Genomic DNA, 13,493 nt, shown 5'->3' with positions numbered 1-13,493 from the left:
ATGACTAGGCATAGTAATTGATAAATGCGTTGCTCTAAGCATGACATAGAGATACACCACTGCATGACCCTAAGTCTAAAATTCGAACTAGGTGTACGATAATCTGGTAGAGTAATGAGATGTCAAGTGAGTGTGAGGAAAATTTGAATAGTCCACTATATGTACTGAGCTAGAACTTGCCTGGTTAGTCCTGCTAAAAGTAAGGTTTAATAGACAATTAGGAAAGGATCATAGGCCCTTGTTCAATATAGCCAATTTTTAGCCTAAATTAAAAAAAAACGAATGAAATTAATCCCTCTTTGATCCAAATGATTTGAGCTTAAAAAAGACATTTATTTTTCACCCCAACTGATCTTTTCTGAGAATAATGTGTTGGCCCTGGTCCCTCCTTGGACATGTGCACCTCAGCTTATGCCAAAAGCATAAGTTGAGGGTGGCTAATGCAGTAAACAACCTTTTCGTGGATCTGACCCAACTTTAGGTATTGTTNATAGCAAGGTGAAAGAATATGAGAAATTGGGCGAAATAAAACGATAAAAAGTGGTATGTTTAGCTGATATGTCAAGGAGGCAAAAAGTCACTAAAGTATACCTAAGTATACCCTACCTGACCCTGAGCCTATGTTACAAGCTAAGAAAGTTCTATCGTGATCCTAAGAGTTGTATGGCGAACTTAAAGCAGTGAAAATAAGGGAAAGCTTATGCAATATGTATGAATGAGTTTTGAATTGAGAGTGAGTGTTGAAAAGTATTCTTTATACTCAAACTGAAATGATTGTGTGAAAAATGAGGATGTTGTTTTGAAGTGAGGACACTAGTTGCAATACCAGAAATATTAGCACCTCAGTGAGAAATTGAAGAAGATAGGTGTCAGTGCGTGGTGAGTCTGTGTCATGGTCTGATTCCACATAATTCAAGCCTAATAGTGATAACATGCATAAACATGATGAGATTGATCGGGATTGATAGCCAAATTATTGCGAAAGCTAAATTATGGACGCTATTGTACAAAGATTTTGTAGTGAGTCATAGTGCGTCGCTTGAGGACAAACAACGAATTTAAGTTGAGGGTGTTGATATACAGTGGTTTCACGGTATTTTTAATTCTTTTTCCTTAAATTAATTGTATGTCCAAAAGCCTTATTTTATTGATTTTTATGTAAGTTTCTCCTTATTTGCAGGAAATAAAGATGAACGCGGAAAGTTTTAAGCAAGAAATGCAGAAGAGACCACCTATGGAGCTTGTGACGGTCCGTCGAGCTTGTGACGGAGCGTAGGTGGCATCGTAGTGAAGCTACTGAAGGAAAATGGGGAAGTCTGACCTAAGTGTGGGATTACGAAAGTCCATGACGGACCGTCATAGACACGATGGTCCGTCCTGCTGGTTCGTCGCAATGATCAAAGAGTAGTCCCAGTACCCAAATTCCAAGAAGTTTAAGTATTATGGAACGGAGACACTCGACGGACCGTCGTGCTTGGAACGGTCCGTCATACCTGTTCGTCAAGGGTAATAAGGAGAGTAGCAGAAGAATTTGTGAAGTATGGGACGACGGAGGCCATGACGGCCCGTCGTGACCACGACGGTCCGTCACGAGGTCCGTCGACCCAGCCGCGTTTTGACAGATTTTCAGTAATTAGAGTCCTTCTTTTATTAGGTTTTTGTTTTTTATAAATAGTTCAAAAAACCTCGTTTTTGGGGTTAGACTCTTTTATTTTAGACTCTTTTATGTGAGAATCTTTGTTAGTAGACTCTTTGATATTAGACTTTTTGATTGTTAGACTTTTGGAGAATCTTTAGTTCTCTTGTTCAAGTATTGAATGATTAATTTCAGCAATTGTTACACTTTTTCTGGAATTGATTGTTGGTGATTTTATTGATTAATCAAGTGAATTTATGGATTTTATTCTTTCTCATCAAAGTAAGTGCATGAATTCTTATATTAAATATATGAATATTGTGATTATGACTATGGGTAACTAAACTCCATAACTAGGGTTGTGGGAACCATGGGTGAATAATGAGGTAAAATCTAATTAAAATAACAATTCTAGAATAGTGTCTTGCATGTATTGATAATTCTTTCGTTTAGAAGTCTTTTTAACGGATGGCCAACGTTAGAACTCGCCTTAATGCTACTTGCCGGACCAAGGAGGTAGATAATAGGAAAAGAATTATCAACATAGATTTAGTGTATACTATCTATTAGGCTAGTGTCAATTGGTACGAGGTAATAAATTAGTCAAATATCGAATACAATGCTTAATATGAGGTAAAGGTAAGGGTTAGTATAGCAACACATGTAGCCGGATCAAAGTGTGGAGTGAAATTTTCTAGATGCCGGACCAAGGATTTAGAAATACATAACTTATCACTTTGCATTCAAGATACTAGGAAAGAATTGTTATGGTTAGAATTATCAAGTTAGGAACCTGTGGGGAACACTTAAACCCTAGTTACTTTTATTAATTGATTAATCTCCAAGATTTGAATCTGTTAGTTGTTTAATTTAGTTAGTTATTTTCATTAATTTAGAAATAAAAACCCCCCTCTTATTGTCTTTTGTTTTCTAAGGAAATAATTGACTAAATAATAGTAATAATAGCTTAAAGTTAAGTCTGAACTATTTTCCTCGTGGGAACGATCCCAACCTCAGTAGTTGGGTTCTTTACTTGATACTACCGCTTTAATTCTTATTTGAGAAGTAAGTTTGAGCATATTAGAGGTTCACACAAGTGATAATGTATCAAGCTTGTGAACCATAAATTCTCCCCCTAACCAACACTCTTAAAGCCTTTAAGACTACATCGTGAATGCTGATTAAGTTAGAAGGAACATGTCTCTATTTATAGAGTCCTAAACCTTTTTCCTACCAGAAAAAAGATTAGTCAATCCAAAACTTTTTCCTAAAAGGAAAACCTATTTATGGTAAGAAGTTTAGGGCAAATAAAACCTAACATCTAATACTGAGCTGATCAATTTTCTGAACATGGGAATTTCGTTGGACGTATTCAATTCTTGTGAGAAAAACATTGGGTTGTTATGCAAGAAGTAGGTTACTGTTGGAATGAGACAAAAAGGTAATGATCTAACTCTTTAGTATAATTATTGGCAAAAGCAAGCTAAATTGAATAGAAATTTATTTTTAAAATATGCAAAAATAATAATAAGCTACTCCCAAAAAAAACAAAAAACTATCACGGAGACTAGCATTTTGGAAGATCTTGTGGTGGTGGAGGTAGCTTAGTTGATGGTGTTGGCCCATTCTCTACAACAAAAGCTGTTGCTAATCCCCAAGGCAAATGCACATCCAAATGACAATGCATCAACCATACGCCTGTTAATTGTAATTAGACAAATAATTAGTTTAAGAAAGGAAAAAAAGAGTAAATCTTCACCAAAAATGATATAATAATGTTATTTATCTAACCCTAGATAAGCATATTTTTAATTCTTATTAGGTCAATTAGTTCATATAAAATGTTAAAAGTGAAAAATATTAACCTATATATAACTCTTGGAGAAAGTCTCAATATATGTGGTATTGTTTAACCTAGCATGAAGTCTAGAAAAGAAAGGAAGACTTAAGGTATTTTTGCAGCTATATATCACTTTATCAAAGGTATAGTGAATGTTCTTTTTTAAAAAAAAAACATATCTTAGAATATGTTAAAACTGAAAGTGCACTACATAAATTAAGACGGCAAAATACGTAGGAAGTATATGATTACCTGGATTGTTAGCTCGGAATCTAACAACAGCCCATCCACCAACCGGAACAGCTATAGTGTTACGCTCTTGTGGATTAAAAAGGTTAAACTTTTTTTTATCAATAGTAGGGTCATAATTGCCAAAACCTTGAGCCAAAACATGGAAATTAAATCCATGCAAATGAATTGGATGATTTTCCACCCCAATCAAAGCAGTATTTTGCATCACAATTTCAACAGTTGCATTGTACTTGAGTTTCTTCACCTTTGTAGATTTTGTAGTCATTATAATTGAAGGATTAAAGCTATTGTTAGGATTTGTATAGTCAAATTTCAGTGGTGGTTGGTTTGGAAAATCAGTAGTGTAAATTCTTTTAACATTATTGAAAAATGCCTCTAACATTGACATCTTGGTTGGTAATTGAAATGATGCATTATTCATACTAGCACCAAATATTTGCCCATTTGGGCCTCCACATGTTGCATTTCCTGTTTTTCCACAAGCAAGTAGGCCCAACCCAATAGTAATAAACATGTGCTCATCCACTTGTCTAGGTGGAGGAATCCAAAATGGCCCAGTTACAAGCCCAGTCAAATTGGTGAAGAATTTGTGGGCTGTTGTTGTGTCATTGAATGCTGGTAGGATTGGCATTTTTGGAGTTGATGATTTTGCACCTTCATAAAAAAAAAAGTTAAGAGTTTATAAGTTTGGTAGTTTTAAATACATAGAACAAAGTAATCAGTTTATATATATAATAATAAAGGCATGTTTTTATTTGCATAAAAATAGCCAAAAATTATAGGAAATATACACTTTTATACTATATAGCATGTTGAAAGTCATAGGAAGTGTAATTCAGTATACGATATAACTGACCTATATATGAGATTTATGCCTATTAAACATTATGATGCACTCAAAAAGTTAAATATAACTTAATTGTACATGAAGTGTGTGCATTGACTATACATAAAGTATACACTTACATAAAATATACACTGACGAATTCAATCTCGATCAACTCTAAATAGTCTCAAAATTTAGATATGAAATACACTCTATGTTTGAAAACAATATTTGACAAATTTTGGTAATTTTAAAAGATTAGTCCAGTTTTTGTATAAAGCAAAAGAACAAGTGGCCTTTTTGCATAATTTTCCCTATAATTTATGCATTGATTGTGACAATGTAATAAAATATCTACACAATCAAGTTATCTATGAGATAATAATGACAACGTAAGTTTGTATAGTTACAAGATTTAACTAACAACATACATAACACACAATACATGTTAAACTACGTTCAAAAATAGAAGAGTAAGTTGATACCTTCGTAGACTATTATTCCGGTGGTGGTAGTGTTGTCAAATGGTACCCCGGCCACGCTAACATAGGGATTTGCAGCCATATAATACGCTGAAGGCGCTTGGTTGGCGGTCAGGAGGACATCAGTCGTCTGACCCGGAGCCACCACAACTACATCAGTGATGTATGGGTTGGTGTAGGCAGCATCTACCGCAACAACTTTCATATTATGATTTGCTATCTTGAAAAATAATTGGTTATTGAGTGCAGCATTGATTATACGAAGGAGATAGGTTTTTCCTTGTTTCACTATTAGCTTGTATGTTTCTAATGAAAAATCAAAAATAATAAACTCAAGTTAGCCATACATAAATAAATTATGTAAAGGAGGAACCAAATTATTTCTTTTTCTTACTACTAGAAGAGCAAGGGTAAAGATCTCCTGGCTGGCCATTAATAGTATAAGCATTTGAGTTATTAGGTGCAGCACCACTAGCAAGCCCTTCATTCTCCACATCGACAACATTGGCATTCCACCATTCTCCTATAAACCATAATTAATTAATACAATAATTAGAATACAAAAGTTTAAAGGAAGTTTAAACAGAAACTTACATACATTTTATGGATTTTGACCTTATTTTAAGTCGAAAAATCATAACTATGTTTCACAATAAAACATTCTGAGAAGCCTATATATGGCGAAAACATTTTGTTTCATTAGTACATCTACATCATGGATCATAATTAACAAAATTTGGTTATCAATCACATTGGTTATTATTTGTGTCTATTTATTTCTAATATTTCAACGTGTATCCCATATTTTACGCGATTAAATTCCTAAAGGATCGAACCATCCAACTGGGCCAATATAGGTTTCCTACAATAGGAAATTAACACATGTAAAATATTCACAAAAATACTTGCTTGTGTAATTTTCGCAGATCTAGTGTATCACTTATAGTTCATCTTAATCCAATAATTTTAGCTCGGACACTATAGGTGTATTAAGAATTTCGTTTAGGTAATTAAAATAGTGCAAAAGTAGAATTCAAAATTCAAGCTCATAATGTTCAAAGTTTGAATCTATCTCTGTAAACTTAAACAACTTAAAAGGTATATGTATGTATACATATGATACGTACCTAAGAGGATAGGAACTTCTCTATAAGGTTTAGGGAAAGGATAAGCGCGACCACGTTTAGGGCGGATGATGAGGGCACCATGAACTGTGGCTCGTAGCCATGATACGTGTGCGTGCCACCATAGGGTTCCTTCCTGTGCCGTTAGGTTAAACCTATATGTGTAACTATTCCCGGGTCGGATCGCACATTGGGTTGCAAACTCGGGGCCATCCGCCCATCCACTCAATAGTTGAAAAACACCATGCCTTGCATTGCGTATTAACATAAATCTTATCATTTCATTATTATGGTGATATTATAAATATAATACATATATTACGTTAAGAGTAAAAATTGAAATACGAAAACGAGTTCAGGGGCATAGCTATAGCAATACCAGGATGTCCAATTGGACTGTTGGGTTATGGACCTTTTTCCCTTCCTATGTGGATAAATAAAAGTCCAATTTGGACCAACCCATTTTTGCCCATAAGCCCATTCTTATGAGGCAAATATAAGTCTATTTAGGTCTTATTTTCAGACACACAGAGAGTTTTTCAGCAGCCAAAAAGAGAGAAAGAGAGCAGATTTTCGCAGTCAAAAATTCAGCCCTAACAGCCAACTTCAAATTGCGATTCCCGCTTCGTTTCTTGTCCGATTGAGCTGATTTTTGGACAGCATATTATATTCATCTCAATCTTTGATTAGGAACTGACAGAGTTGGATTTGGTGGCCTGCAGCTTCAGTTTTGCTGTCGTGAACAGTAGCTGCGAAATTGGTGATTTTGCTCCTTTAATTCTCTAGATTTGGTGCAATCTTATTTTGTTGTTGCTCGTTGTTTGGCACTTGTTTTGTGGCCAATTTTGGAGAACAATATTGTAACTCTTGGTGATTATAGTGGAGCTTTTGGTCCCGTGGTTTTTTACTCTTCACATCGAAGGGTTTTCCACGTAAATCTTGGTGTCTTGTGTGATTGGTTTATTATTGCCTTGTTATATTTGTTTGGTTGAATTACTTGCTGCCTTACTATCATATTGCTTGTGGTTGTTTGTCTTCTCTTGGTTCAAATCGAAAAGGGAAAGTATAGACTTGGGTATTCTTCCGCTGTTATCCTGTCAGGCATTCTTTGTTAGTGCCTTGTCTTTCCCAACAAATTGGTATCAGAGCATTGGTTATTGTTGATTGTCGTTTTGAATGATGGAGGCAAATATGAGCAAAATGGTGTGTTTAAATGGTAGTAACTATCATATTTGGAAAGGCAAGATGAAAGATCTTCTATTTGTCAAGAAGATGCATTTACCTGTGTTTGCTTCTAATAAGCCTCAGTCTTTGAATGATGAAGAATGAGAATTTGAGCATCTGCAGGTTTGTGGCTATATTAGACAATGGGTTGAAGATAATGTTAGAAATCATATTGTGAATGAGACACATGCCAAAAGTTTGTGGGACAAGCTCGAGACACTTTATGCTTCGAAGACTGGCAACAACAAGTTGTTCCTATTGAAACAATTAATGAATATCAGGTATAAAGAGGGCACTCCTATTTCTGATCATATTAATGATTTTCAGGGTGTTCTTGACCAGCTGTCCGGAATGGGTGTAAAGTTTGATGATGAGATACAGGGACTTTGGCTTCTTAATACTCTGCCAGACTCTTGGGAAACTCTTCGAGTTTCTTTGACTAATTCTGCTCCCAGTGGTGTTGTAACCATGGAATATACTAAGAGTGGTGTCTTGAATGAAGAAATGAGAAGAAGATCTCAAGCCTCATCTTCTTCAGCTTCACACTCCGATGTTTTGGTTACTGAAGATAGGGGGAGAAACAAGTCCAGAGGTCAGAATGATAGAGGTAAAAGTAGAAGCAAGTCAAAGTCTAAATACAAGAATATTACATGTGACTATTGCCACAAGAATGGGCATATCATGAAATATTGTTACAAGCACAAGAGAGATATGAGACAACAAAAGAGAGAAGGCGATAATGAAAATCGTGTTGCTGTTGTTGCTAATGATGATCTTCTTGTTTCTTGTGATGCAAATGCCATTAATCTTGTTCGTGATGAGTCTAGCTGGTTTGTGGATTCTGGTGCTACTTCTCATGTCACGCCAAAGAAGGAATTATTTTCTTCTTATACTCCAGGTAATTTTGGAACGTTGAAAATGGGCAATAATCATGAAGTTGAAGTTATTGGCATTGGGACAGTTTGTTTGGAAAGTAACAATGGTTCCAAACTAGTTCTCAATAATGTCAAGCATGCTCCAGATGTTCGCTTGAATTTGATTTCTGTGGGATATCTTGATGATGAGGGTTATGTTAATACACTTGGTGTTGGCCAGTGGAAGCTTACTAGAGGTTTGATGGTTGTGGCCCGTGGTGACAAGTTGTCTAACTTGTATGTATTTCAGGGCTCCATGTCCAGAGACTCAGTAAATTTGGTGGAGAATGATACTTCATCAGAGTTATGGCATAGAAGGCTGAGTCATATGAGCGAGAAGGGGATTGATAGTTTGGCTAAGAAAAATTTGCTTTCTGGAGTGAAACAAGCAAAGTTGAAGAAATGTGTTCATTGCTTAGCCGGTAAACAGAAAAGAGTTTCTTTTCAGAGTCATCCGCCTTCAAGAAAGCTTGATTTGCTGGAGTTGGTACATTCTGATTTGTGTGGTCCTTTTAAGGTAAGATCTCATGGTGGTGCACTTTACTTTGTGACTTTTATTGATGATCATTCTCGCAAACTCTGGGTATTTCCTTTGAAGTCCAAGGATCAAGTACTTGATGTGTTCAAGAGTTTTCAGGCCTTGGTTGAAAGACAAACAGGGAAGACATTGAAATGCATCCGCTCAGATAATGGTGGTGAGTATATTGGTCCTTTTGATAGATATTGCAGAGAGCAGGGTATTAGGCATCAGAAAACTCCTCCAAAGACTCCTCAGTTAAATGGTTTAGCAGAGAGGATGAACAGAACTCTAGTTGAGAGGGTTAGATGTATGCTTTCAGATGCTAAGCTGTCAGATTCCTTTTGGGCAGAAGCACTTAATACTGCTGCTTATGTTATCAATTTATCTCCTGCTGTTGCTTTAGATGGTGATGTCCCTGACAGAGTTTGGACTGGTAAGAATGTTTCTTATGATCATCTTAGAGTCTTTGGGTGTAAAGCCTTTGTACATGTTCCTAAGGATGAAAGGTCAAAGTTGGATGTTAAAACTAGGCAGTGTATCTTCATTGGTTATGGTCAAGATGAATTTGGCTATCGTTTCTATGATCCTGTTGAGAAGAAACTTGTTAGAAGCCGTGATGTTGTGTTCTTTGAAGACCAAACAATTGAAGATTTTGACAAAGCTGACAAGGCTGATTTTCAGAGTAGTGAGAGCTTAGTTGATGTTGATCCAGTTCCTTTGACTATTGCACCGGAAGAAAATCTTCATAATGATGAAAATCAAGTTGATAATGAAGATGGTGATCATGTTCAGAATGACCGGCATGATGTTGTTGATGCTCCAGTGCAAGATGATGTGGTTGTCCAACAACCAATTATAGATGCTCCAGAGAGTTCTCTCAGACGATCTAGTAGAGAGAGAATTCCTTCATCTCGTTATTCTCCCAATGAGTATGTACTCTTGACTGACGGGGGAGAACCTGAGAGTCTTGATGAGGCCATGGAAAGTGAAGAAAAAGAAAGGTGGTTTGATGCTATGGAAGATGAGATTAAATCCTTGCATGATAATCATACCTTTGATTTGGTTAAGTTACCTAAAGACAGAAAAGCTTTGAAAAACAGGTGGGTTTTTCGGGTGAAACATGAAGATGGTAATCCAGTTCCACGGTACAAAGCTAGATTAGTTGTCAAGGGATTTAATCAGAAAAGGGGAGTTGATTTTGATGAGATATTCTCTCCAGTTGTGAAGATGTCATCCATTCGTGTGGTTCTAGGCTTGGCTGCAAGTCTAGATTTAGAGGTTGAGCAAATGGATGTTAAAACTGCTTTCCTCCATGGTGACTTAGATGAAGAAATTTATATGGAGCAACCGGAAGGTTTTGAAGTCAAGGGTAAAGAGAATTATGTTTGCAAATTGAAGAAGAGCTTGTATGGTTTGAAACAAGCTCCCAGGCAGTGGTACAGGAAGTTTGGTTCTTTTATGAGTCAGCAGGGCTTCAAGAAGACTTCTTCAGACCATTGTGTTTTTGTGCAAAAGTTCTCTGATGGTGACTTTATTATTGTGTTGCTTTATGTTGATGACATGCTTGTTGTTGGTCATAATACTTGCAGGATTCAGAAGTTGAAGCAAGAGTTGAGTAAGTCTTTTGCTATGAAAGACTTAGGACCAGCAAGGCAGATTCTTGGCATGCAGATTGTCCGTGATAGAAAGGCCAAGAAATTGGTATTATCACAAGAGAAGTACATTCAGAAAGTACTTCGCAGATTCAGCATGGACAAAGCTAAGGTTGTCAGTACACCTTTAGCTATGCACTTCAAATTGAGCACGAAACAGTGTCCTTCTAGTGATGATGAGAAGGAAGATATGAAGAAAGTTCCTTATGCTTCAGCTGTTGGTAGTTTGATGTATGCGATGGTTTGTACAAGACCGGATATTGCTCACGCTGTTGGAGTTGTTAGCCGTTTTCTTTCTAATCCGGGAAGAGAACATTGGAATGCTGTGAAGTGGGTTATGAGATATCTCTGTGGCACTTCTAGTCTGAGTTTGTGTTTTGGTACAGGGAAGCCTATTCTTTGTGGTTATACTGATTCAGACATGGCTGGTGATGTTGATACTCGCAAGTCTACTTCAGGGTACTTGGTTACTTTTGCAGGGGGAGCTGTGTCTTGGCAATCTAGGTTGCAAAAATGTGTTGCTCTATCTACTACAGAAGCTGAGCTTATTGCTGTCGTTGAAGCTTGTAAAGAATTGCTTTGGATGAAGAGATTCTTGGGGGAACTTGGTTGTGCTCAAGAGAGGTATGTGCTTTATTGTGACAGTCAAAGTGCTATACATCTTGGCAAGAATTCTACGTTCCATGGTCGGTCTAAACACATTGATGTGAGATACCATTGGATTCGAGATGTGTTGGATTCTAAGTTGCTTGAGCTTGAAAAGATTCATACAAATGACAATGGTTCCGATATGATGACTAAAGCTTTGCCAAGAGGGAAGTTTGAAGATTGTTGCATGGTCGCCGGGATGGCGGTCTCCTCCACATAGTCGTGAGGGGGAGAATTGTTGGGTTATGGGCCTTTTTCCCTTCCTATGTGGATAAATAAAAGTCCAATTTGGACCAACCCATTTTTGCCCATAGGCCCATTCTTATGAGGCAAATATAAGCCTATTTAGGTCTTATTTTCATATACACAGAGAGTTTTTTCAGCAGCCAAAAAGAGAGAAAGAGAGCAGTTTTCGCAGTCAAAATTCAGCCCTAACAGCCAACTTCAAATTGCGATTCCCGCTTCGTTTCTTGTCCGATTGAGCTGATTTTTGGACAGCATATTATATTCATCTCAATCTTTGATTAGGAACTGACAGAGTTGGATTTGGTGGCCTGCAGCTTCAGTTTTTCTGTCGTGAACAGTAGCTGCGAAATTGGTGATTTTGCTCCTTTAATTCTCTAGATTTGGTGCAATCTTATTTTGTTGTTGCTCGTTGTTTGGCACTTGTTTTGTGGCCAATTTTGGAGAACAATATTGTAACTCTTGGTGATTATAGTGGAGTTTTTGGTCCCGTGGTTTTTTACTCTTCACATCGAAGGGTTTTCCACGTAAATCTTGGTGTCTTGTGTGATTGGTTTATTATTGTCTTGTTATATTTGTTTGGTTGAATTACTTGCTGCCTTACTATCATATTGCTTGTGGTTGTTTGTCTTCTCTTGGTTCAAATCGAAAAGGGAAAGTATAGACTTGGGTATTCTTCCGCTGTTATCCTGTCAGGCATTCTTTGTTAGTGCCTTGTCTTTCCCAACATGGACATCCTTTTGTAAGAAAATTATGTTGTATGTATATGTCAAATGTTATATTTAAGGATATACATTTAAAGTTGGACATCCTTGACAGATATTTTTCATTTGACGCAATGATAATGTGTGTCTATTTGAATGCAGGAAACGTTCCAAGTTTGAATCTCAATATCTTTTGGCATAATATTTTTTTATTTTATTGTAACAGTCACACATCATTATTCTTGAAAACCCTTATAAAATTTCTAATTCCGTCACTACATCCATCCATGACCATTCATGATGCATATGTGACAATATAATAATTTTAAGTTGAGGTCATTTCAAATCCTTTTCTTTAATGATGAAGATAAATATTGATGATTGTCGTTTTCTTATATGACATTTTTTAATTTCAAAATTAAAACAAGATTTGTTTGACTATGAGAATCCACCGTGTATCAATGAATAAGATTAATTATTAGTTCTTACTTAATACAAATGCTCAACTTACTTGTTTATATATAACCAACTACTTTGCACGATAAAGACAAAACGTGACCAAAAAAAAATTGCTCTTCTTATGGTAGCTACATATATAATGCTCTTTAATTAGTATGATATTGATTTTGATAATATAAAAATATAATAAATAACTTGCTATTATTAATCAAACATTGATAAAGTAATGTTTATGTAAGTTAAATTCTTTAATTAAATGAATGTGAAGAACATACCAATGAATAGATAGATCGTATGGTAATTTATTGAAGACATGAACAACAAGGGTGTCACCCTCTCGTACATGTAGAGTTGGACCAGGCAGACTTCCATTTACTGCACTTATAACTTGTCTACCACATAACCTGCTTATAGTATGGTTTTGTACCTACATAAACCAAAAAATATATATATAAACTTATCATTCACAAAACATTAACATTTAAAACAACAATAACATACTCTGTGTAATCTCATAATTAAGGTTTGATCAGAAGGGTGAGATATATATACATATATATGTAGATCTTACCCCTACCTGTAATATATATAGGAACGTTTTTTTTTGATAGACACTCGACCCAAAATATTTACCTTAATTGTTAAAATATTCATTCAAAAGAATATTGTTATTTTTTATGATATATATTAAAACTTAAGCAAGAACTGAACGAGTTGAGTTATGACCCATTTTAATGCTCATTTCATCCCAAACAATGATTGGATAACTCGTTCATTTATAAACGCAACCTCTTTTTTTTTTTACATGCCTCTATGTAAACTAATTACATATATAGGGAGAAAAAAAAAGAGAGGAGAATTATATACATGAAAAGAATGTTCAATAACTTCAGCAGAAAACATTGATGAAGAAGCAAGAAGAGCAATGGCACATGCAAACAAGAAAACTTGTTGATGTGCCATTGCCAT

At 35.8% G+C, this 13,493-nt stretch overlaps 1 protein-coding gene across 1 annotated transcript; it reads right to left on the bottom strand.

The window, feature by feature from the left end:
* Positions 1 to 3,203: 3,203 nt before the first annotated feature.
* LOC107020069 (laccase-7-like) lies at positions 3,204 to 13,493 on the bottom strand. Its single transcript, XM_015220398.1, has 7 exons — positions 13,392 to 13,493; positions 12,800 to 12,951; positions 6,164 to 6,408; positions 5,431 to 5,559; positions 5,040 to 5,342; positions 3,729 to 4,382; positions 3,204 to 3,334 (listed from the first exon to the last, which is right to left on the bottom strand). Exons 1-7 carry the CDS (start codon positions 13,491 to 13,493, stop codon positions 3,204 to 3,206), a joined length of 1,716 nt encoding a protein of 571 aa, XP_015075884.1.

Source organism: Solanum pennellii, chromosome 5 (assembly GCF_001406875.1).
Source record: "Solanum pennellii chromosome 5, SPENNV200".
NCBI classification, from domain to species: Eukaryota; Viridiplantae; Streptophyta; class Magnoliopsida; order Solanales; family Solanaceae; genus Solanum; species Solanum pennellii.
The sequence above is the reverse complement of the archived record's forward strand: the minus strand, read 5'-3'. Positions and strand labels throughout refer to the sequence as shown.